Source organism: Palaemon carinicauda, chromosome 23, assembly GCF_036898095.1.
Source record: "Palaemon carinicauda isolate YSFRI2023 chromosome 23, ASM3689809v2, whole genome shotgun sequence".
Classification (NCBI taxonomy): Eukaryota; Metazoa; Arthropoda; class Malacostraca; order Decapoda; family Palaemonidae; genus Palaemon; species Palaemon carinicauda.
The window spans coordinates 98,791,383-98,818,368 of NC_090747.1; the positions used below are offsets into that span (position 1 = coordinate 98,791,383).

The window sequence follows — 26,986 nt, forward strand, 5'->3', positions numbered from 1 at the left end:
CTCCCTCAATCCTCCTTAGCACCAGCGAAGGTTCAGACGTGTTTTTCATAGCTCTGTGTTTTTTTGTGTTTTTGAAGAAGTCCGACATTTTGGAGATAACTACTCCCAAGTGCTGTTATTTTATCAATGTAGCTGGAACTCAGCTTTTAAATTTTATAACGAGGTTTCAGTAGTTATTAGCGGGTATTAGGGAACCACTCACACACGCAATAAGAAGTCACTGTGACCCTAAAACTAGGACTTGCAGGAAGTGTAATTTGAAGAATAGAAACTCCATCCTTTATTAAGAGTCATATCCTAACGAGTGAAGTCCTATAACTAACTGTATGGTTTACTCTCCCACAAAATGTCAAAGCACTTGGTCTTAAAGAAGGATTGAAGTTTTGACGGTGGGCTTTAAATCTTTGTCGCGAACTCGTGAACCAAAGCGATGATCTTTTATCCTTCAGACCGACTAGTAAAACAGAGAAAGATATGCCGTTTTCCTACTCACTTCACCACAGCTACCATGGACTCGGCGAGCGTGTTTAAGAGACCTGAGGACTCGTAAAATGCTCCATGATGCTTAAGCTCAATTGTCTTATTGATTCTCATAAAGAATCTAGTTTTGAATCCAAGATGAAAGACTGAGCAGTGTCTATACAGTGGGAATTAAGAAGCTTACCCACCGAAGGAAGAGACAAACAGCTAATCTGAGTACCATTAAAAAAAAAAGGCACTAAGTGTCTAGGATTCCCTTGAGATGTTGGAGGATGTCTTCGAATTTTGCTGATGATCTGGGACTGGCAGAATCCTAAGTTTTCTGTTCTACATGGGCGAGTAGATTGAACAATGGTGAGAACCAAAGACTTAGTCAAGAAATGATGAATTGGTAACAAAACCCTACACCAGGACTCTTGTCGATCGAGCGTGTTGCTCAAATAGGTCTCTCACCTGAAAGATCCTCGCACAGCTCTACTGTATTTTCTACTCCTAAGACAGCATCCGCTTGTGAAGGGTTTGTGAATGGGGACCCTTCGCAACTTTGGTCACGAATGGAAGCATTTTTGTCCATCATCACTACTAAGCAATGTATGCTATCGAAATTTTGAAAGCTTATTAAGTACAGTAGTAACGTTGCAAGCCTTCTGTAGATCACGTCCCTATAGATGGGAGGAACTCATTAGTGTCTCATCCTTCCTCCGTAACAAAGCTGCGCTAGAGCTCGCCCAATTAATGATGAAAGTTTGTATCCACATAACAGCAACAAAAAATTAAAACTGGGAGTTTAACTGTACTCTAGCAGCTGAAAAAAAGTTAGCTACTCTTCCCAGCCACACCAGTGACAACTGACAGCTTGTTTTAAATCTTAATGGCCGAGTTCCACTTACGCTGAAAACATATTCCTATTAAAGGAAAGGCTTACATTCATGCATGAACAAAAGTAAATAAAATGCTTACAATTGTCATGTAAACAACAGTCAAAAACAAATGCGAAAGATCTATTACCTATACCATTTAATGCCTTTTTATTAACTTATTCCAATCTTTGTCATTTCATCTTTGACAAGCTATCTAGTTAAGTTTATCTTTGCCATCTTGTGAAGAAATTGAAGAATGAATTCATTCTCTAGCTTCCTCTTTCCTGAACATAAGATTAATGCTGCTCCCCTAAATAACAAACAGTATAGGCAATGAAGTCCTTTGTGTATAAATAAAATAACCAGAAACAAGTACAAAGATTCGTAACGACAATAAGATTTTTTAATTATAGAGGAATAGAAAAGAGAAGAAACCAAAAGAAGCTGAAAAAAACTAACAAAATAAGACATGCTGAAGTGAGGATGAAAATAAGAATATAAGTTTACTCATTATTTCGACAAACACCCAGTAAAATTAGGCATTAATTAATTTTCAGAGTGAAAGATTATTAGCAAATTATCTAAAAAGAGATCTACATTAAAATCCATCTTGTCTAACGAACTAGCGTCACACCGTACCAGTTCTTTGATTTTCCGAGCTTTGGCTTCTTCCTCGGCCTGCTTTCTGGCCATTAAAATCTGCTTCTTCTTCGACTGTTCTTCTCTCAGCCGTTCCTCCCGCTGCCTTCTTTCTGTCTGCTGGAGTTCCTTGGCCTCTTCAGCCTTTCTTTCCTGCTCTTCTCGAGCCACCTTGGCCCGTCTCATTCGCTCCTCGTTACGCCTTTTTGAGAGAATAGAATAAACATCACAATGCAATCAATTACATAGGCAAAAATGATCAATACAGTAGTCTATTCTGCACTGAAATAGTCCTTGGAGTATTGAATCATTGTATCTTAATTTTATTTCCTATATTATTAACCATCTTTAACCATACATTGTATACTTTTTAAATGAATTAATATTTGTATATATTCAATAATTACTATCCCTCTCTTGCTCCGAATAATGTATCATTGTATAACTTTATTTTTTGTATGTAATAGTTTTATGCTTTTTAAATAATTATATTATGTACATTCTTTAACAGAAATTTAGTGACTAAATTGTTCATGATGTAAATTGTAACATAACTGTATAACTTTTACTATGCCAAAGTTCAGAAATAAAAACATTCCCGGGAGACATTGGCACCCTTTCATGTCTGACTTAATCTTACTACGGTTCGTCTTCCCAAAGGTTTTCTATATTTCTTGTCCTATTAATCATTTTAACTTTTTCCTCACAACTTACATTAACTTAGTTTTTATGAACCGAAAAAAAAACAATTATTTTCATAAGAATGAAAGTTTAGAAAAGCTGAAAGCATACCTCTTTTGTTCTTCTGCTTTGGATTTCAACATCTCTTCCTTTTTCTTCCTAATCTCCTCCTCCCGTTCCCTCTTCTTCTGCATTTCCAACTGCTTCTTAGCCTCCAAATCCTCTCGTGTGGGCTTCGGGGCTTGGACCTTGATGAAACTACTGACCGCAGAGACAATGTTGCCAACGTTTTTTGTTCTGTTTACTTCAGTAGGAGTGAACATTTTCTATAAAAAGACAGAAGGTGGATGGTATTACAGTATATACAGAATTTTAAATTTAGATAGCAAAATGCTGACTTTACTTTCAAAACCAAATAATAGCATTAGGCAGATTAAAGCTCTCTGGCTTGAGGGTACACTCGGGCACACTATTCTATCTTATTTCTCTTCCTCTTGTTAAGTTTTTGTATTTATAAAGAAAATACTTATTTTAATTTTGTTACTGTCCTAAAAATATTTCATTTTGCCTTTTTTCCTTTCCTCACTGGGCTATTGAAGCTCTCTTGCTTGAGGGTACACTCAGGCACACTATTCTATCTTATTTCTCTTCCTCTTGTCAAGTTTTTATATTTATAAATAAAATATTTATTTGAATTTTGTTGGTCCTAAAAATATTTCATTTTGCCTATTTTCCTTTCCTCACTGGGCTATTGAAGCTCTCTTGCTTGAGGGTACACTCGGGCACACTATTCTATCTTATTTCTCTTCCTCTTGTCAAGTTTTTATATTTATAAAGAAAATATTTATTTTAATTTTGTTGCTGTCCTAAAAATATTTCATTTTGCCTTTTTTCCTTTCCTCACTGGGCTATTGAAGCTCTCTTGCTTGAGGGTACACTCAGGCACACTATTCTATCTTATTTCTCTTCCTCTTGTCAAGTTTTTATATTTATAAAGAAAATATTTATTTTAATTTTGTTGCTGTCCTAAAAATATTTCATTTTGCATTTTTTCCTTTCCTCACTGGGCTATTTTCCCTATTGGAGCCCCTGGGCTTATAGCATCCTGCTTTTCCAACATGGGTTGTAGATTAACTAGTAGTAATAATACCAGCTGAACTCGGTTGAGTCCCTTGTTAGGCTGGGAGGAACGTAGAGAGTAGAGGTCCCCTTTTTGTTTTTGTTTCTTTGTTGATGTCGGCTAACCCCCAAAATTGGGGGAAGTGCCATGGTATATGTATGTATGTATGTAATAATAATAATTTTGATACATTCTACAGTATCCATCACCAAAAATACCAGAGAACACTCATGTTGTAACAACACTTGATCGTAGCCCTACCTTTTGAGTTTTTCGGTATTCTGTCGAAGACGACGATGCAGAGTTCATCAGACCAGGTTTAATTCTTGAGTAAGTCTTGGGTGTTATACGACCTGAACTTCCAAAGGTAGAATTGCCAGTCAAGACAAGCCCCATTTTTGGACGAATAACCTGAAAAGAATGTTTATCCGTTGTACAAGATACTCCAAAGTTTCATTAAAGTTCCACCGGATTTAGATTAATTAATAATTGCTGTTGACTGTACTTATAGAAATGTTATTCTTGATTTGTTTTTTTCTAAACTAAATGATAGAAAGTCTGAATACTTTATAAATATCAAATAAAAAAGAATCCCAAAGAAGCCCTACCGTTTAATGAAAATTGATTCCCACAAATTCATAAAATTTATATTCTATATATAATTGTTATACTATATGTTCAGGATTCTATCTGATAAATAGGCTGAAGATATACTTAATCAGACGATATCAGCTAAGCAAAGTACCGTACCATAAAACCGAAAAAAAAAAAAAAAAAAAAATTAGTTTATAAAATCTTAAGTTCCTAATCACCTGAATTTAGCTAAGTATACATGTCGATTTTTCCCCTCACTCTTAGTCTTTGGAATCTCATTGTATTACTTAATTGTGGGAATAAATCCACACATGTAGTCCTTGCTTTTTTTCCAATGCTTTCTTAACGTAAAAAAGACCTTAAGCTGGGTTTCTGCACTAAGCTCAAAGGATAATCTATTTACCTTATCTGGCGGACACTGAGGAGATGGCGTTCTGGGCTGCGGATTTATTCTGGCCCATCTGGTGTCGGGAGTCTGAAAATGAATGAATGATTTCAATTACCATACATATAAAAGTTATGGAATATAAATTATCAATATTTCAAAAAGGCCAATGAAACCTCAGGTGGTTTTTCAAAGCATAAAATGCAAGTGAAAAATGGAGCCATAAAAGAGCCTTATATCAATTTACAGGGTAGAATAGAGGCCTATATCAAAATATTGGGTAGAATAGAGCCCTATATCAAATTATTGGGTAAATAGAGCCCTATATCAAATTATTGGGTAAATAGAGCCCCATATCAAATTATTGGGTAAATAGAGGCCTATATCAAATTACAGGGTAAAATAGAGCCCTATATCAAATTATTGGGTAAATAGAGCCCTATATCAAATTACTGTACAGGGTAAAATAGAGCCCTATATCAAATTACAGGGTAAAATAGAGCCCTATATCAAATTACTGGGTAAAAGAGCCCTATATCAAATTATAGGGTAAATATTGCCCTATATCAAATTATTGGGTAAATAGAGCCCTATATCAAATTATTTGGTAAATACAGCCCTATATCAAATTACTGTACAGGGTAAAATAGAGCCCTATATCAAATTATTAGGTAAATACAGCCCTATATCAAATTACTGGGTAAAAGAGCCCTATATTAAATTACAGGGTAAAATAGAGCCCTTTCTCATATTGCAGAGTATTTCCAAGATAGAAACTTCCACCATTAGTTATTCATTAAAGTAAAACATTAATGAAATAGTTTACATATTTTGAAATACAGTAATCTCTGTCACATGGCTGAAGAATCAATATCATAAAGGCTTTTTGTAATGTTAATTTTTACTATGATTTTCGGTAGACTTTTTTTAGAAGGCATTTTTTTTTTTGCAGATTTCATTATAAATGCAATGTAAATCTTAATTAATGATACATCCTATATCAAAATACAGAAACAGGGATATTTTGACTGTATGAGAAGGCCAACACCCAAGTTGAGAGGATACTATATTGACAATGTTAATTTGTTTATATATATTTACTGTACAGATCTAAATACACAGTATTTTATCTATTTTCTACACCCCCAACTACTTTTATTTTCCTCATGATTTACAGAAAGTAAATAGACTAACTGTGGTGGATAATGTGGGAGGGTGGGCTGTGACACCCTAGCAGTACAAGCTGAACTCAGTTGAGTCCATTGTTAGGCTGAGAGGAACGTAGAGAGTAGAGGTCCCCTTTTTGTTTTTGTTTCTTTGTTGATGTCGGCTACCCCCCAAAATTGGGGGAGGTGCCTTGGTATATGTATGTATGTATACAGTATTTACTGTATATATCTAATACACAGTATTTAATCTATACTCTACACCCGAACTACTTTTATTTTCCTCATGACCTACTGAAAGTAAATAAACTAAACAATTACGTAGTGTACGTAAAAATTCTGTCCCAGAAATCATATACCCTATCCAGTCACCTATGTGAACAATGTATCCTTGGCATGTCACAGCTACAGTGAATCCAATATTCTCACTTTATTTACGCTGAATTCATGTTAAATTCGGCAGAATTTTTGGATTATATCTTCTGACACAACCGAGAGACAATGAATTCATTCATAGTGGACAGGGATGACCGGACAAGGTATATCAACTCGCTAATAAAAACTAAATTGGATATTTCCCTATTTTCTTAATCAATTAAGCAAACTAAAGTAATAGAAAAATAAAAAATCCCATACAGTGAACCCTCGCTACTTCGCGGTTCGACCATCGCGGATTCACCACTTCGCGGGTTTTTTCCATAACCCATATATATATACATATCGCGGATTTTCCGGAAATTTCGAAAATACCGCGATATCTGAAGACCGCAAATACGATATTTCGTTACCTGTAATTCCATTAATACTGTAATTAGTAATATCTGCTCTTACTGATTGTTCCTTGCATTACATATGACATATAATTAAGCACAGAAAGAAATAAAACACGAAAAGAGAATGTGATCATACGATAATTCAGTACTGTATACAGTACGTAGTAAAATTAAATCGAACATGAAACGCAAATCAGATGCAGTCATACCATATTAGAATGGTGTAAGGCTGCTGATGGCTACTAGTGTACTACAAATGTAATGGATGTGCTTCTTTTCCATGAATCTTTTGTATGTATACGTACGTAGTACTGCATGCAATAATATTCTTTGTTGCAAAAAATCACATTTCGAATAAGCGTACGAGAGAGAGAGAGAGAGAGAGAGAGAGAGAGAGAGAGAGAGAGAGAGAGAGAGAGAGAGAGAGACACTGCCTTTAATATTTGTGCCTGTTTTAGTTTAGGGTACTGTAGTACATGCATTAAGTGTTCTGTACATTAAAGGGTAGTTTATTAACAGTACTACGTACAAGGGAAGGTTTTAAAAGTCTGAATATACATGTTAAATAAATATGTAAATATGGTGTAACTACTTCGCGGATTTTCACCTATCGCGGCCGGGTCTGGAACCTATCTACCGCGATAAACGAGGGTTCACTGTATTCTACAGTTGTAAACAACACTGTATACCAAAAATTCTGAGAACACTGATTTAATCTGATGTAAGTGACATGGAACAATGGTCACAGCTTTTTTCTCTACCACCAATGCTAATGAAAAAGCAAGAATATCACCAAGAATTTTTTTCTTATTACCATAAGAAAACCAGGCTAGGGATACAAGCCCGCATAATGATGCACCACAACTAATTTTGTTTCAAAAATCAATAAACTTTGTTAAGTATATTTATACAGAACCACACCAGATACACTTACCTACTAGAGATCTGTTTTACTTCAATACACGAGAAAAGAAACAATTCTAAAATAATTAAGGACTCAGACTACATATTTCAATGATAACATCCCCAGTTATAGACTCAAAACTATCAGACACCAAGAAAGAAATTGCTAGCCTACACTTCATTACCCAGTTGCTCACCTCAGTCCTTTCGTTAATCATTTTAAGTGCTATCTTCTTGGCGCGCTTTAAGCTTTCGCGGGCAGATCGTCTAGTTGAACTCTCCCGCTGTTCAAAGGAAACTATCTTTCAAGCTGGCAGATATTAACTCTCCAAAGTGAAGTCATTGCAATTAATACGCCAATCATACTGAATAGAACAAGACGTGATGAAGTCGAAGACATAATTCACAAGATTTCTTTCCTCTGGTTACAAACAACGAAAATAAGTCAACCTTACTAGGATTTCTTCCGTCAAATATATAGTTTTGAAATGTATAAACTAAAATAATCTCAGCTTACATAATCCCAACTGTATTTATGGTCTTAAAGTTTAAATCAGTAAGGTACTTGGGAAATTACTATAAATATTGCCCCTACCCAGGTCCAATTAACATTTGAATTTCCGGGAAAAATGGATTAATTACAGCAAATAATATAAATTCTATTTATGAAATCAGTGTCGTTACATTTTATTCTAATTACCTCCCATCAAGAAGAAACTTGTACACCTTTCTTCAGTGACACAAGACAGGTGACATAACATTGATGTCCTCTACATAAACAAACAGCTCACATCTATGGGCTTATGTATTCATTCAGTGGTGTATTTGGGTTCAATTTCTTTGCCCGACCCTATACCTATTAAACACAGACATCAGCTGAAAGTGTGTAACCGAATATAATACGTGAATGTAATAACTGTTCGAAAGACCTCAACTTACATATCCCACTGAAATCGTAAATCTCCGATATCGTATGAAAAGTTCATAATGAAATACCTTAACCCTTAACCCCCAGGCGTTTTTTTAAGCACATTTTGCAGTGTATATTTTATTAAATTGCTCTAACAGCCTTAATTTTTGTCATAGAGAGGTCAGGTTGGTCTCATTCTTTTGAAAAATGCCTGAAGTTTCTCATAAAGTTATAAAAAATATGCCAAAAAAATTTGTAAATAGCAGTTTTTTGCAAGGACGTACCAGTACGTCCATGGGGGTAAAGGGATGAGTTTTGTGAAACCTACCAGTACGTCCATTGGGGGTAAAAGGGTTAAGAGATACAAACACATATCCCACTGAAATCGTAAACCTCCGATATCGTATCAAAAATTCATGATGAAATACCAAAAATCACATACAATTTAATGCAGTAAGCAAGGCAACACGTGCAATATGGGATTACTCGTTGACTTTTGCAGCTGAAAATTGTAGGGATGCGAGTTAAGTGAACCCTATTCTAAGCTAAAATCTAACAAAATTAGACTCGTAAACAGCCTCATGGAACCTATTAAGTTTATAAATTGAGAACCCTCTGCTCTCCACTTCCACCTTCAAAAGTTCTCAAACACATACAGTTACCTATCATTAAAAAAAGAAAACTTTTTGAAATTCATAAATGTTGACTTTTTCTATTAAACCACAATGCAAACACTTACCCTTGTTGCTTTGCCTCCGGAATGGCGAGTGACTCTTATTGGAGAATGAGTAACCTGTAAATTATGAAATAATTCTTCAGTATCAGAGTAAATAATGTAATTATATTTCTAAATTCATGCAAAGTATATATCAGCATGTACTCGGAAAGTGCGATAAGTTGAATTCTTTATGAACACTGCCAATTGTCCTCAAATATTGGTATGGATAGTTTTGAGAGCCAAGCAGTATTGAGTGGGGGATAATGTGGGAGGGTGGGCTGTGGCACCCTAGCAGTACCAGCCGAACTCGGTTGAGTCCCTGTTTAGGCTGGAGGAACGTAGAGAATAGAGGTCCCCTTTTTTGTTTTGTTTCATTTGTTGATGTCGGCTACCCCCCAAAATTGGGGGAAGTGCCTTGGTATATGTATGTAAGTAAAAAATGATGAAATGGGACTTTGCATATCACCAAAAATTTGGAACATATTTGTTTGGTCAGTACAAAATAGAGGAATTTTCACTATAAAGGCACCGTCAAAATTGGCTTATCATCCGAAACATTATTCACACTAAGCCGTACAATATTTTGCAGTCTAGTGAAATCAACACAGGAGAAATTTTAAATAGATATAGCTCTACTGTTATACAACCATTTCGCTCTAAAGCAAACGAAGCTAACGGCAAATTTACGAATATCTAATATCTAACAAGCTTCGAGGCCATAGTTAAAATTATCATAAAACAACAAACAGGCAACTCACCTCTATTCTGTTGCATGGAATCTCCTCTACCTCCTGTAAGATGTCTTTTTGGAATGGTGCTCTGCCGATAAATCCAGGTCGACCCTCTTTGTCACTGAAGAAAAAATTTATAATGTTTTTGGGGACTGCATAAATACAAAGTAACTTACTTTTAACCCCATACCTGGTAAGAAAGTTATAACTTAAAAATATTGAATATCTATAATTTAAACATTAATGTATACGTCTCCCACGATGTTAGGCAGTCACAGCTATCTAATCTTTACCATTTCTTCCCATCAGTCATTGCTTTCTCTCCCCAAGCCACTCTTTATTCTACCATGATTCTTCCTTCAGGTTTCCAGTTTTTCTCTATCAGTCAAAATTTTAAGAACTCTTTATCCATTTGCCCCCCTACAATAAATCTAAAACTCTCCTCCACTCACACGTTTTGTCTCCCTTATGACCTTTTTTTTTTCAAACCTTCCTAATAAACCTATACCACAGAATGTAAAAAATAAACTATTGGGTAAAATACACCGTTGACCTTACCTATTATTAGGACGAGGTGAATATCGCAAAGGACTGCCTACTCTGGATATAATTTGCTTATTTTTTGGAGTGCCGCTTTCTGACCGAGGCGAACAGCAGTCTCGTTGGAATTCGATCTTGGTGGCAGGAGATTTGCAATTTCTAACGTTAAATGGAGAATCCTTTTTAGGGGTTACTTTAACAACAGGAACCTGCCTTATTTTGGAGCGTGTTAATCGCTGATTTGTGCTTTTCACTTCTGTAGTTTTTGACAATAATCTGTCCTTATCACAAGAAGATAAAATTCCTGTAGACTGGTATTTTTGAATAAGTCTGGCAGCCTTTGAACCAGGACTGCAATAGTAATTGTTTGTCTGGACAGCAGACAAACCTGTAGAATTCTCTTTATCAGATTCACCACTCCTCTCCTCCTCCACCTTCTTGCGTTTTGTTCTCGTTGATCTCGAGGGCTGATTAACCTCCTGCTCTACTTGCCGCTTCTTCGTTCGAGTAGACCTTGAAGTGGAGTCCGATGTTTCATTTTCACTCTGCATCACCGGATCGCCATTAACGCATTCATCCATTTTCTTTTTAGTACGTGTTGACCGCGATTTAGGCTCTTCGATTTCCACTCCCTCCGAGTTCGAATCTGGGGCTTGTTTTTTCTTAGTGCGAGTTGATCTTCCCTTAGGAGCTTCAGGGGGAACAAACGAATCTGTCGAAGTGTTTGCTTCTGTAGCATATTCAGCATCAGATGTAGAACATTCATTGGTTACTTTCAAGGAACTAGTGGGAGGCTCAAAACTATTAACGGTAACAGCATCATCTTGCTTCCTCTTTGTGCGTGTGGATCGGGCTTTAGGGAGCTCTGGGGGTGGGAGCATATCTACCTTGCTTTGTTCAACTTCTTTAACGTTTTCTTTCTGAGAATTCAAGCACACGACTACATTCACCTCATTTTCGCTGGTATCCGTGTCTGTCTGGGGCTCTGTTCGCTGCTTAGTACGTGTTGTTCTGGGTTTAGGAACTGGAGGACTTTGGGAACTTACTGCTGTCATCTGTTTTGTGCGTGTTGAACGGGCTTTTGGAACAGGATCTGACCGAGAATCTAAATCATCACTTTCACTTCTGATTTCAATAACTTCAGGAACTTCCAAATTATCTACCTTCTTATCTAATACACTAGTGGTGTCATCGCTACATTGAGAAGTATCAGGTATTTCTACAATACTCTTTTTCTTTAAATCTATCTCCTCCTGACATTCATCTATTCCACTGTCTCTGTTCTGTGTAGAAGTTAGTGATACAGACTTCTTGATGTCTGTTTCAATTTCATCGAGTCCATTGACATTAAGTTTCAATTTACAATCTACCTCTTCCCCTTGATCATCTTCATTACTTTTAGTATATATAAGTTTCTTCCCTATGCTACTGCTTCTCCTAATACTAGAGCTCAGTTTCTTTGGTGTTTCGTGATTCTCTACTATCTTGCTGTTCGACAGGCTCTCTTTTTTCGGCTCTTCGTTACCTGCATCATCTGAATCTTTCTTATATACCTCCAAACTCTCTGAGGTACAACTGTTTAGAATTAGAAAAAAAATGAGAAAATCAGCAAATGCAATAATTTTTACAATTTTCATTATATAAAGACATAAGAAATTACTTCAAACGTGTCTTGAAAATTACATCCTTTAAACTCCTAAATCTACCTTAAAAATATTTGTTTACTGTTCAATACCATAAACAATTTTCTTTTTTTCATTCAGTTATGAAAACTTAACCGTTTAGAATAATGTCACAATATCAAGTGTAGTATTTTAATACTTAATTTCAGCTCCAATTGTTTTTATCATATTATATAAACTTGCAATGCCTACCCTTTTTAAAAATTGTTCAAGAAAAAGAAATATAGATTCTGGATAGTTTTGTCAGCTGATGAAATACAATTCAAAATGGAAGAGAAGCCTAACTGACTATACCATTGTTAGTTGTTAACCCTTTTACCCCCAGGCTCTTTGGAAATTTCCAACCCTTAACCCCCAAGGGATTATTTTTTTCCCAGCACATTTTCCAGTATATTTATTTTAAATTACTCTAACAGCCTTAATTTTTGTCATAGAGAGGTCAGGTTGGTCTCATTCTCTTGGAAAATGCCTGAATTTTTTCAAAACATTATCAAAAATATGAAAAAAAAAAAAAATTTATAGCATTTTTTTGCAAGGACGTACCGGTACGTCCATGGGGGTAAAGGGATGGGTTTTGTGAAACGTACCAGTATGTCATTTGGGGGTAAAAGGGTTAAAGTTCAGCCAAAATCAATATAAAAATATCACTATAAAAGTAAAAGTTGAACTATTCCATACGACCTACTAACGTTTATGGTATGCCGCCTATTAGGAACTGCCGAGTATTTGATTTGATCTTTTGTGTCTATTGACTTCCTTATCAGAATTTTTGGTGCTGTTTTGGTACTATATTAGATCTCTAAGTCGTGCTTTTGCTTTGGTATGCAATCCCACTTCACGGCGAAGCAAGAACCATTAGATTTTCTAAAAAAAAATATATACCAGGAATAAATAATCAATCATTACCGCTTGCCAGTACAGTGGAACCTCTACACACGAACGTATCTACATCCGAATTTTCCAACATCCGAAGTAAAATTCGAGCAGTTTTTCGACACACGAAGTAAGCAATTTTCGTCGTACCGGTTGTATCCGAATTTTTCGACACGCGAAGTACAATTCGAACACGTTCCTACTCTACACCCAAATTTTTTTTCGACACCCGAAGTAAACAATACCCGTGCACGTAGATGGTACTCATAGCGCCGGATGTATTTTTTATTTCTGCCAATAGAAGGCAGCATTTCTACCTCGGAGGGACCCTCAATTAGCGTGGCTTGGGACATTCCTCTGTTCTTGTTGGCTTCGTGTGGTTGTGCCCTGTGCGTTCTGCTATTAACTGTGTTTTAATCGTGATTTTTTACGTTCATCCTTTTACGTTATTTTACGTAAATCATGGGTCCTAAAAGGCTTAGTTTCGCAAGTGGTAGTGGTGAGAAGAAGAATAAGGAAATGCTTTCTTTAGAAGTAAAGCAAGGAATTATTGAAAAGCATCACATGTGTTAGGTTCGGCGCAAATAAAAGAGGTGTTAGGAAAATATCAAGACGCGGTCGACTTCATCGACAAATACCATCTAAAGAAATTGCAGGTTTGTCGTGTAGTTGCGCAGTTTGATGATGTTTCCCTAATTTATTTTTGAAACATTCTAAAAAGCTGTACCAAGCAACTTTCTATCGATAGCTTCTTTAAACAAACTACGAAGCGAACTCGTGATCAAGAGGAAGGAAGTGGTTCAAAGAAAACGGCAAAGACTGAAGCGAAAGAAAGTGAAACAAAGAAAACGGCAAGGATTGAAATGAAAAAAATTCAATCAATTTTAAGTGTAGAGTGAAAGTGATTAAAATTAATCATCAAAAAGAAAAAAAGAAAATGTAAAAAAAAATAAAAAATATAAATAAAAAAAAATAAATAAGCTAAGTTAGGTTTAAAGTTTACTTAGTGTAAGTTGGAATAAGTTACGGTAGTGTACTTTTATCGTAGTCAACCTCTCTACCTCCTCGCCGCCCGTCCGTCTCCTCTCTGCGTAGCGAGACCAACACCTGCGCTGGACTTTTTAAGGTAACGTGACGCTAAAAACTCTTTTCTTATTTATCATTTCTTCATAATTATTCTTTTTTACATGTCTATTATCTAATTTAGAGTGCATATTGTCATGTGTAATTATGTGTAGTAATTTATTAAGGAGTTATCATAGGTTTTTGGGCTCAACCACGGATTAATCCTATTTCAATGTATTCTTATGGGAAAATTCGTTTCTACATCCGAACATTCCGAAGTCGGTTGTGGAACGGATTAAATTCGTATGTAGAGGTACCACTGTACAGTACATACAGAGCTTGATGTTTTTACTTTTTAGCGAGCGAAGCAAGAACCATGAGATTTTATAACATTCTTATTTTTTTTTACCTATTCACAATACTGAGATCGCATACTAAAGCAAAAGAATAATTTCTGAGATCACGCCATAAAATGAGAACGCATACCAAAACAGCAACGAATTTTTTAATAAATTAGAATTCAATATATTTATTACTTCCATGACCCTTTCTAATGGTTTTGTACACACCTGTACAGTATGTATCTTTAACGGAGTTAGGGGAGAGAAAGTGGACGTAAGGTGACGGTAAGAAAAATTAAAAAAGCGGCTGTTTAATTAGCCTAGCATAACGTAATTAAGCAAAACTAATTCGCACAATACATAGCATACATAGTGAAATCATATATCGAAGACAAAATTTTAAGGGTGGCATAGGCAAACTTTCATTTTCTTTAAACAAACTGGTATCATTAAGAAACTAGAAGCAGAGCAGAGTATGCGTGACTTTTCAGTCTTGTCTTGTTGCGAACAGAGAAAATAGTCAAGGTAATTTAGGAGAATCAGTTAGTATTGTTACTATTCCTTTCATGAGATTCACGCTTGGATATCTTCTAGGAAATTTAGAAAGAAAATGGCGTCGTATATAATCCGCAGGTTGGTTACCGTAGACACGGATGATTAGAAAAACACTGCATGCACGAATTTGCATTCCTCATAAAGCATTGTATAAGTTAACCCTTTTACCCCCGGGGTATTTGGAAATTTCCAACCCTTAACTGGGGGTTAAGGGTTGGAAATTTTTTTCCCAGGACATTTTGTAGTATATTTTTTTTAAATTGCTCTAACAGCCTTAATTTTGGTCATAGAGAGGTCAGGTTGGTCTCATTCTCTTGGAAAATGCCTGAATTTTCTCAAAAAATTATCAAAAAATATAAAAAACAAATTTTTATAGCATTTTTTTGCGAGGACGTACCGGTACGTCCATGGGGGTAAAGGGATGGCTTTTGTGAAACGTACCAGTACGTCCTTTGGGGGTAAAAGGGTTAAAATAAATTTATCCGTTTAAATGGTTAAAGCAATAAAAGTACTTACTCTTCAAATTCATCATAATCTTTATTGATTGTCACTTGTCTTGTGGGTCTCGTCTTCTTGATTGTGTAGATATCTTCAGGGGTGGATGGACGTCTTAACTTACGTTTCGCGCCTTCCTTGTAAGACTTCGCCATTCTTTCCTGTGCAATCTAATAAAAGGAAGGCCAAATCAAGTAAATATAAATAAAGAGGCTTTAAATATAAGAAAATATCAAATGGAAATAGGTAATAAATAGGTAATGCAAGTTTTGTTTTGACTAATCTGTTATCTTTAGCATCAACATAATAATAACATGCCCCAACAACTAATGCACCATTGAGGAAGGATAATGGAATTAAGTCAGAACATTATTGGCATCATTACAGAATTAAGTAAGTCTTAATAAAGATTATATGCACTATATTTAGATAGATAATACAATGTACACAGACATACACTTCATGTATAATATTACAGTGGAAAAATCTATTATTGATGGAAGTATTTTTCATATTTAACAAAATATTGTTACCTATGGCAGGGAGTGGTAGTGTATGAATGCTTAATAATCTACTTTTGATAAAGAGGTTTCTTATCTCAGGTATCATTTGCCTTAATCTTTATTGCACTTCATAGTTACAAGTAAAGCTGGAATACACTAGGGTTCTTTTTCCAACAGCAAGTTGTTGCTGCTAAAATGGGAAAATCGGGAGCTTAATGCTCGAGATAATGGCTTCCCAAATGGATGTGAAGCGGCGAGCACCACGAGCATGATTTCTGATGTTATCCCTTTTACCCCCGGGGTATTTGGAAATTTCCAACCCTTAACCCCCAGGGGGTTATTTTGTTCCCAGCACATTTTGCAGTATATTTTTTTTTAAATTGCTCTAACAGCCTTAATTATTGTCAGAGAGAGGTCAGGTTGGTCTCATTCTCTTGGAAAATGCCTGAATTTTCTCAAAAAATTATCAAAAAATATGAAAAAAAAAAATTTTATAGCATTTTTTTGCAAGGACGCACCGGTACGTCCATGGGGGTAAAGGGATGGCTTTTGTGAAACGTACCAGTACGCCCTTTGGGGTAAAAGGGTTAACAAACAAGATGACTGCTGTAAATAGGTTATGCTCTTACTTTGCAATCTTGGGCCCCAAGTCTCAAGAGATAACCAAAATCTGCTTTATTCATCCTGTGGTAGTAGCAGAAGGCAGAACCATCCTCCAGCCTCATTACCCAACAAAGGTTGTCAAAGATACCTCCGTCTTTTCTTATCCTGAGCCACTCTCAAACCTACAAATATTTTTTCTGGGCTCGACCTGTGTCGCTCCGTGAAATGCTCCTTATAGCACCATTTCTTAGGCATAAATATTGCTAAGAAACAAATATTTTTCTTATTCATTTCACGTATCATTCTGAGAATACATATTACTGTAGCGTATCTTGCAACATTCCAAAAATATCTGTGTGCCATAATGACGTCAGCTGATCGGTTTTGTTTACACTTTTTCCTAATGCTCTTTGAACGAGATCGTAGTGTGACGCTACAACACTCGCCTGCGAACAACGGCTAGACGTTGGCCAAAAACCTCAAGCAAGAAATATCTAGTGATTCCAGCTTAACAATGAAAAGAGATGATGACATTTGTCACTTTCAACTTATAGACATATCTAGAGAGGACTTGGATATCATAGATGGGCTTTGGGTAGCTAAGTAAAATCATTAGGGGTTCCTAATTTGAAAATCCCAAAGCCCTTAGTTTTAGTATCCAATAACTGCTCTCTTTTTCTAACTGAAAATGTGACTTTCCTTTTACATATATCTATCTCCTCCAAAAGAAAAACTCTGAGAAACTAACCCGTGATGCTGCTCTCCCTCGTCTAGCTGGAGGGCCTTCGGGGCTGGCATATTCCGATTGACAGATGCTTCCTGTCTGTGACCTCTTACTTGATGATGCGTCATCGTCTGCAAGAATAAACAAAATTGTTATTATAATGTAAAATGGAGATGGGCTAACATAATATACTTCCTCCTGAATCATTCACTAAATTTATTGTTTGCCAATAACATAAGAAACTAGAGGGGCAATCAGTAGAGCGCAGACCTCCGCCTAGAAAGCTTATTTCTCGACCTTGACTTGTACTAATTGGCGTGGATCTTCATACACTCAAATATGAACCGAGTTTGAAGTCTCTGTGACATTGATGTCCAAATTTATGGCTGATTACATGAATTGGACATTTTGCTTGACCTTGACCTTCCAAGATTTAATCATTTCCAGCATTTTACATAACAGTTAACACCTGCAAGTTTTATTACTCTGCAATCAAAATTGTGGCCAGGAAGCTGTTCACAAACAAACACAGACATACGAACATACAGGGTAAAACATAACCTGCTTCCAACTTTGTTGGCGGATATAAAAATAAGATTCACATTCATTAATGTGAAATATAATTCATTAGTATTTTTTTTGTTGTATAGTTTTACCATAAGACAATCAACATATAGATATAGACAACAAAAATGAAAAGTAACAAGATTAAGTTATAATGTAACATACAATCCTGACATCATGACCATCCAATAGGGAAAGAACATTACGAGCAAGATTCCAGTTCAGGGAACTTGTTTATATATTACTGTATACCACTGGCATCCTGAATATCATCTGAAGGATTTCTATAACATCCATCTAAGTAGCTCCCCTGGCATTTACAATGCTCCTTCTCGAAGCTGGTTAAACGTCAACATCTATCCTACAACCTAAACATGTTCTATTTTCTTTCACTGCAATAGAATTGCCCCTCTAGTGGAGTACTGAGGTTTTATGGAGGTGTATGGCGGAGAGAAAACCACCTTGCTTTTGGTCTCCTCATTGATTCTGAATTAAAAACGTAGTTTCAACGTGAATCGTGGTAGTTTTTTGTTTAAAGTTCTTTCATGTACATTCACTGAATATCTCTAAAGTCCCTTGATGCTAAAATTTTAAGGTCTTAAAGACCTACTACACATTTTGGGTAAACATCTTTATTTCCTATACTAACTCTCCCAATGTTTGTTCATTTACTGTACACTGAAAACCTTCACTATTTCTATTTCAAGTAAAGGGTCATGGTCACAATGTCACTAACTTAAATAATACATGAAAAGTTTCCTATAACAGCCAAAGCACGAAAGAGTGACAACCACTCTCATTAGAGATCAACACTCAAACACTGCATAAGTCCTGTCCTAACAAATTTGCCACTTCATCTAATAACTAGATTACATAAAACTCATCAGCAAAGCCTCTAACAGTTAATAATCAAATCAATTGATGTTGAACTTGCATGCAAGGATTGATACACTTGTACACATGGAACTAATCTAGTATATGTGAAGAATATTTCTATTTTATACCCGAGGTTTTGCTTCAAGAAACGTGTACCTAGTTACCAAGAAAATATATTCCAAATAAATTCCTCAGGTACGGACCCTTACTCGATCTACGATGAACAATCGTCCATCTATAAAGTTCAGAAATGTTCTCAACTAACCTGAATCTTCATGGTCTATCTTCTTTGGTCGACCCCTCTTCTTGGCTGCTGGGGTTTTAGGGAGTAATACTTGATGAGTGTGTGAAAAGGACTCTTTCGCAGCAGCTAGGGCCTCCTCGAGCCAAAGGAAATGTTCCTGAAATTAAATAATTCCATCAGTCACAGTTTTAATCCTTGGGAGATGAAGGGAGTAGCATGTGTCAAGATCCATATACCAAAGGCACTTCCCCCAATTTTGGGGGGTAGCCGACATCAACAAGAACAAAACAAAAAAGGGGACCTCTACTCTCTATGTTCCTCCAGCCTAACCAGGGACTTAGCCGAGTTCAGCTGGTACTGCTAGGGTGCCACAGCCCAACTTCCCACAACAGATGAAGCTTCATACTGCTGAGTCCCCTACTGCTGCTACCTCCGCGGTCATCTAAGGCACCGGAGGAAGCAGCAGGGCCTACCGGAACTGCGTCACAATCGCTCGCCATTCATTCCTATTTCTAGCACGCTCTCTTGCCTCTCTTACATCTATCCTCCTATCACCCAGAGCTTTCTTCACACCATCCATCCACCCAAACCTTGGCCTTCCTCTTGTACTTCTCCCATCAACTCTTGCATTCATCACCTTCTTTAGCAGACAGCCATTCTCCATTCTCTCAACATGGCCAAACCACCTCAACACATTCATATCCACTCTAGCCGCTAACTCATTTCTCACACCCGTTCTCACCATCACCACCTCGTTCCTGACCCTATCTACTCGAGACACACCAGTCATACTCCTCAGACACTTCATCTCAAACACATTCAATTTCTGTCTCTCCATCACTTTCATTCCCCACAACTCCGATCCATACATCACAGTTGGTACAATCACTTTCTCATATAGAACTCTCTTTACATTCATGCCCAACCCTCTATTTTTCACTACTCCCTTAACTGCCCCCAACACTTTGCAACCTTCATTCACTCTCTGACGTACATCTGCTTCCACTCCACCATTTGCTGCAACAACAGACCCCAAGTACTTAAACTGATCCACCTCCTCAAGTAACTCTCCATTCAACATGACATTCAACCTTGCACCACCTTCCCTTCTCGTACATCTCATAACCTTACTCTTACCCACATTAACTCTCAACTTCCTTCTCTCACACACCCTTCCAAATTCTGTCACTAGTCGGTCAAGCTTCTCTTCTGTGTCTGCTACCAGTACAGTATCATCCGCAAACAACAACTGATTTACCTCCCATTTATGATCATTCTCGTCTACCAGTTTTAATCCTCGTCCAAGCACTCGAGCATTCACCTCTCTCACCACTCCATCAACATACAAGTTAAACAACCACGGCGACATCACACATCCCTGTCTCAGCCCCACTCTCACCGGAAACCAATCGCTCACTTCATTTCCTATTCTAACACATGCTTTACTACCTTTGTAGAAACTTTTCACTGCTTGCAACAACCTTCCACCAACTCCATATAACCTCATCACATTCCACATTGCTTCCCTATCAACTCTATCATATGCTTTCTCCAGATCCATAAACGCAACATACACCTCCTTACCTTTTGCTAAATATTTCTCGCATATCTGCCTAACTGCAAAAATCTGATTCATACAACCCCTACCTCTTCTAAAACCCCCCTGTACTTCCCAGATTGCATTCTCTGTTTTATCCTTAATCCTATTAATCAGTACTCTACCATACACTTTTCCAACTACACTCAACAAACTAATACCTCTTGAATTACAACACTCATGCACATCTCCCTTACCCTTATATAGTGGTACAATACATGCACAGACCCAATCTACTGGTACCATTGACAACACAAAACACACATTAAACAATCTCACCAACCATTCAATTACAGTCACACCCCCTTCCTTCAACATCTCAGCTTTCACACCATCCATACCAGAAAAAAATCTCTAAAACAATTAATAGTAATAATTCATGTGTGAATACCTTCGATCCTGTTGATATATGGTAACTTATATACCTCGTTTTTGGTTTGAATGCGGAAGCATAAGAAGAGTACTTTTGCATGATATATGACACAGAAAACTTATTTTCTACTAAAGTCCTTCGATTATACAAGCCACATTGTAATTTCAGCTGGAAGTTGATAAATTAGAAGTACCAGTACAAGACTGATGGATCAAGAGAAAAGCTAAGAAATTGGAGAACATAGATTACTTCAAGTAGTAACCAACTGGAAATGTCTTTGACTTGCAACCCAGGGTGGGGTTTGACCCTCGCAAGGAATTTCTGTACAGCATTGGAGTGTAAGAAGGTCCTTTGATGCTGATCATATGTATATATGGTCACACTCTAGGATATTGTTCTACCCATTACCTTTGTCATTCATGAGTAACCTTTAAAGTAGAGTTCATCCTAGATTTGGTAGCTGCCTTAACAGGAGGGATAGTAAAGAGGGTTTAAAAGATAAAGATATAAATAAAAGACCCTCTTGATAAACAACTAGGCATCCAAGGTACTTCCATCAAGTCTCTTCAACACCTCATTAGAGAAAGCAAGAAGCAAACAGACTGAAAAGCGAGCTTTTTTTTGTTTTTAATGAAAGAGTACATTAATACAAGACATAGGAAGGCCATGATAAAAAGCCTATGGAACTATAAAAGGCTGGAAAGCAATAATTTGATATTAGAGCCGCCTTCCCTTAAAGGAAAATCTTACCATTTAAAAATGAACTAACCTAACCAGGTGGGTAAAGTCATCACCACCTTAAGTAGTCAATGATATGGGATAGAAGAGAGACTTTTGCTATGGAAAGCAGCTCTTCTAGGATAAGGACACTACAAAATCAAGCCATTGTTCTCTAATCTTGGGTAGTGCAATAGCCTCTGTACCATGGTCTTCCACTGTCTAGGGTTAGAGTTTTCTTGCTTGAGGGTACACTCGGGCACACTATTCTATCTAATTTCTCTTGTTTTGTTAGAGATTTTAGTGTTTATATAAGAAATATTTATTTTAATGTTGCTTTCTAATTTAATTTTTCCTTGTTTCCTTTCCTCACTGGGCTATTTTCCCTGTTGGGGCCCCTGTGCTTATAGCATCCTGCTTTTCCAACTAGGGTTGTAGCTTTGCAAGTAGTAGTAGTAATAATAATAATAATAATAATATTATAGTAACAGCCTGCGATGATGAGTGCGCTGTAAGACTATATTAAACTTTGTCACTTATGTAAAGCGGGTAAAATAGGGAACAAGGAAACGACTATCTAAAAGAGAACCAATATCAGAGAGACTGGCTAATCCTTGAAGGATAGTTTACCTCTAAAATATAACATTAAAATACAACTTATATTTCAATTAACAAATAATTTCTAATACAAAAAAATAGACACTAGCGTGATATGTACGGAACCTTACCTCAAAAGATTCTGATGCAGTTTTATATTTTTCTTGAGCCTGAAGAAATAATTCAAACAAATGGTCATTTTCCTTCATAGCTGAAAAGAAATAAGTGTTTATTAATTCCATTTCTTAAATAAAAAAATAAATAAATTAATTAATTAGCAAAGTAGACACCTAGGCTCCTCTACTCTAGCACTATGGCTAGTATTTAAACATAAGAGCATGAACACAAAGAAACCATTAACAGTATTCATTATTTTCAACACCATTCATAACAGAAATGAGCCGAGATCCTAACCCATCATAAATATAACTATCATTTGTGTCAATACAGTAACATTCACTAACACTCATGTATTAAGATAAGCTATACAGTAATCAGGCTGCATCCACACAGGAGGCAACTTAGCAGATGCAGACAGGGTGAGGTTGATGGTTAAACTTAACATCTGCTGCTTATATCGAGACCGTATGATTAAGCGAAAAGTGCTTTGAAAGGCAATCACTTCGGAGTCCTACAAAATTTCAAATTTAAGCTTCAGCTTGCTCTGGCCTGCAGCTTACATGTTGCAGCCTTTGCAAATGCAACCTAAAGGCAAATTCACACAAGGCTTCAGAGCATGTTGCATATATAAAACACAACATCAACTCCCCCAAGTTCCTGTTAGTCCTGCCCAGGATGCAAGCAGCACCATCCAATTGATCAAGCCATGCTTGATAGCTCCATCCGCTCATCCAGACAGTTTGCAACCAACCATTCACCATCCACTTTTCATCTGTCATCGAATACTATTATTTCACTACCATTATCTCCTCCTACACCAAATGACGCAAAGGGCCTCAGTTAGATTTCGCCAGTCGTCTCTATCTTAAGCTTTTAATTCAATGTTTCTCCACTCATCTCCCATTTCATGCTTCATAGTTCTCAACTATGCAGGCCTGGGTCTTCCAACTCTTTCTAGTGCCTTGTGAAGCCCTGTTTTTAGCTTTCTGAACTAATCTCTCTTGGGCAGAACAAAGAGCATGCCCAAACCATCTTCATCTACACCTTACCATGATCTCACCCACATATGGAACTCGAGTAATCTCTTACAATTTCATTTCTAATCCTGTCCTGTCATTTAACTCGGAATATTCTACTAAGGGCTTTCTTCTCAAATCTACTAAATCTGTTGGAGATTGTTTCATTGTCATACCACGACTCATGTCCATACAGTAACAAAGATCTCGCTAATCTGATATAAAGCCTGATTTTTATATGTAATTTTCCTATGCAGCTATGAAATGGAAACGAGAAGAAATTACTTTTTTAGTCTTATCAGTATTATCCATTTTTAAAGAATGTCAAATGAAGAAAATAGGTGAAAAAAATTACCTTAACAACAATATAACAGGTTTAAATAAAAAAAAAAAAATGCCCAAAATACTCTCTAACCATTGAATGACGACTAAACTGATATTTTTTTACAAGTTCCGATTGGACGAATACTCATCGAAAAAAATGGATACAAGTACTACTTAAATAAAAATCATAATTTAAATCTAAATTACCACAGTATCAAGTTTTCCTAGGTTATGGACACATTTTAAAAATGTTATTTTCATTAGTAAAATAAATTTTTGAATATACTTACCCGATAATCATGTAGCTGTCAACTCCGTTGCCCGACAGAATTCTACGGGAGGGATACGCCAGCTATCACTATACTAGAAGGGGTGTACTCACAAGCGCCACCTGTGGCCAGGTACTACAGTACTTGTTGTTGACGCCACCTCACTTTTTCCTCGGTCCACTGGTTCTCTATGGGGAGGAAGGGTGGGTCAATTAAATCATGATTATCGGGTAAGTATATTCAAAAATTTATTTTACTAATGAAAATAACATTTTTCAATATTAAACTTACCCGATAATCATGTAGCTGATTCACACCCAGGGGGGTGGGTGAAAAACCAGTGTACAAGACTAAAGGATAGCTAAGTATCCCGTATTTCATATAATCAGTTATCCACAATAACAATGAAATAATAAGTACCTGGTAAGGAAGTCGACTTGAACCGTTACTCTGCCTTTAATAAGATCGTCTTCCTTACTGAGCGCAGCGTTCCTCTTGGAAGGCTGAATCAACTCAAAGGTGCTAAAGTATACAGGGCTGCAACCCATACTAAAGGACCTCATCACAACCTTTAACCTCGGCGCTTCTCAAGAAAGAATTGACCACCCGCCAAATCAACAAGGATGTGGAAGGCTTCTTAGCCGACCGTACAACCCATAAAAAGTATTCAAGAGAAAGGTTAAAAGGTTATGGGATTATGGGAATGTAGTGGCTGAGCCCTCGCCTACTACTGCATTCGTTGCTACGAATGGTCCCAGGGTGTAGCAGTACTCGTAAAGAGACTGGACATCTTTGAGATAGAATGATGCGAACACTGACTTGCTTCTCCAATAGGTTGCATCCATAACACTCTGCAGAGAATGGCTCTGTTTGAAGGCCACTGAAGTAGCCACAGCTCCCACTTCATGTGTCCTTACCTTCAGCAAAGCAAGGTCTTCTTCCTTCAGATGAGAATGTGTTTCTCTAATCAGAAGCCTGAATAGTAGGAAACTGAGTTCTTAGAACTTGGAAAAGAAGGTTTCTTGATAGCACACTATAAGGCTTCTGATTGTCCTTGTAAAGGTTAAGACCTTTTTAGATAGTACCTAAGAGCTCTAACTGGGCAAAGTACTCTCTCCAGTTCATTCCCCACCAAGTTGGACAGGCTTGGGATCTCGAACGACTTAGGCCAAGGACGTGAAGGAAGCTCGTTTAGCAAAAACCGAGCTGCAAGGAACATGTAGCCGTTTCAGATGTGAAAACAATGATCCTGCTGAAGGCGTGGATCTCACTTACTCTTTTAGCTGTTGTCAAGCACACGAGGAAAAGAGTTTTTAATGTGAGGTCCAAAAAAGAGGCTGATTGGAGAGGTTCAAATCTTGATGACATAAGGAACCTTAGGACCACGTCTAGATTCCAGCCTGGAGTGGACAACCGACGTTCCTTTGAGGTCTCAAAAGACCTAGGGAGGTCCTGTAGATCTTTGTTGGTGGAAAGATCCAAGCCTCTGTGGCGGAAAACCGCTGCCAACATACTTCTGTAACCCTTGATCGTAGGAGCTGAAAGGGATCTTACTTTCCTTAGATAAAACAGGAAGTCAGCAATCTGGGTTACAGTGGTACTGGTTGAGGAAACTGCATTGGTCTTGTACCAGCTACGGAAGACTTCCCCTTGAGACTGATAGATTCTGAGAGTGGATGTTCTCCTTGCTTTGGCAATCGCTCTGGCTGCCTCCTTCGAAAAGCCCCTAGCTCTTGAGAGTCTTTCGAAAGTCTGAAGGCAGTCAGACGAAGAGCGTGGAGGTTCGGGTGTACCTTCTTTACGTGAGGTAGACGTAGAAGGTTCACTCCTAGAGGAAGAGTCCTGGGAATGTCGACCAGCCATTGTAGTACCTCTAAGAACCATTCTCTCGCGGGCCAGAGCGGAGCCAACCAACGTCAGCCGTGTCCCTTTGCGAGAGGAGAACTTCTGAAGTACCGTTGACAATCTTGAACGGCGGGAATGCATACAGGTCGAGATGGAACCAATCCAGCAGAAAAGCATCCACGTGAACTGCTGCTGGGTCTGGAATCGGAGAACAATACAATAGGAGTCTCTAGGTTATCGAGGTAGCGAACAGATCTATGGTTGGCTGACCCCACAGGGCCCAAAGTCTGCTGCAAACATTCTTGTGAAGGGTCCACTCTGTGGGGATGACCTGACCCTTCCGGCTGAGGTGATCTGCCATGACATTCATACCGCCCTGAATGAACCTCGTTACCAGCGTGAGCTTTCGATCTTTAGACCAGATGAGGAGGTCCCTTGCGATCTAGAACAACTTCACGAAAGAGTCCCTCCCTGCTTGAAGGTGTAAGCCAGGGCTGTGGTGTTGTCAGAGTCCACCTCCACCACTTTGTTAAGCTGGAGGGACTTGAAGTTTATCAAGGCCAGAAGAACCGCCAACAACTCCTGCAATTGATGTGAAGTGTCCTTTGCTCCTGATTCCATGTTCTCGATCATTCCTGTCCGTCCAAAGTCGCACCCCAGCCCGTGTCTGATGTGTCCGAGAGGAGACGGCGGTCGGGTTTCTGAACAGCCAAAGGTAGACTTCCTTGAGAAGAAAGCTGTTCTTACACCACGCGAGAGAAGACCTCCTCTCTTCGGAAACAGGAACTGAGACCGTCTCTAGCGTCATGTCCTTTATCCAGTGAGCAGCTAGATGATACTGAAGGGGGGGAGGTGGATTCTCCCTAACACGATGAACAGGGCCAGCGATGAAAGTGTCCCTGTTAGACTCATCCACTACCTGACTGAGCATCGGTTCCTTCTCAGCATGCTCTGGATGTATTCTAGGGCTTGGAAGATCCTTGGGGCCGACGGAAAAGCCCGAAAAGCTCGACTCTGAAGATCCATACCCAGGGAGACAATGGTCTGGGATGGGATGAGCTGAGACTCCTCAAAATTGACCAGGAGGCCCAGTTCCTTGGTCA

At 37.7% G+C, this 26,986-nt stretch overlaps 1 protein-coding gene across 2 annotated transcripts in view; it reads right to left on the minus strand.

The window, feature by feature from the left end:
* Window positions 1-26,986, minus strand: part of LOC137617286 (inner centromere protein A-like) — a 48,334-nt gene that overhangs the window by 11,988 nt on the left and 9,360 nt on the right. For both annotated transcript variants that reach the window (XM_068347281.1, XM_068347282.1), the window contains exons 2-13: window positions 22,441-22,520; window positions 19,047-19,182; window positions 17,366-17,472; window positions 15,533-15,681; window positions 10,519-12,075; window positions 9,988-10,081; window positions 9,251-9,304; window positions 7,799-7,885; window positions 4,778-4,849; window positions 4,042-4,191; window positions 2,772-2,986; window positions 1,980-2,181 (exon numbers count right to left, since the gene is read on the minus strand). In XM_068347281.1, coding sequence (XP_068203382.1) covers window positions 1,980-2,181; window positions 2,772-2,986; window positions 4,042-4,191; window positions 4,778-4,849; window positions 7,799-7,885; window positions 9,251-9,304; window positions 9,988-10,081; window positions 10,519-12,075; window positions 15,533-15,681; window positions 17,366-17,472; window positions 19,047-19,182; window positions 22,441-22,518 — 2,901 coding nt within the window. In that variant the 5' untranslated portion in view covers window positions 22,519-22,520. The remainder of the gene's footprint in view (window positions 1-1,979; window positions 2,182-2,771; window positions 2,987-4,041; window positions 4,192-4,777; window positions 4,850-7,798; window positions 7,886-9,250; window positions 9,305-9,987; window positions 10,082-10,518; window positions 12,076-15,532; window positions 15,682-17,365; window positions 17,473-19,046; window positions 19,183-22,440; window positions 22,521-26,986) is intronic.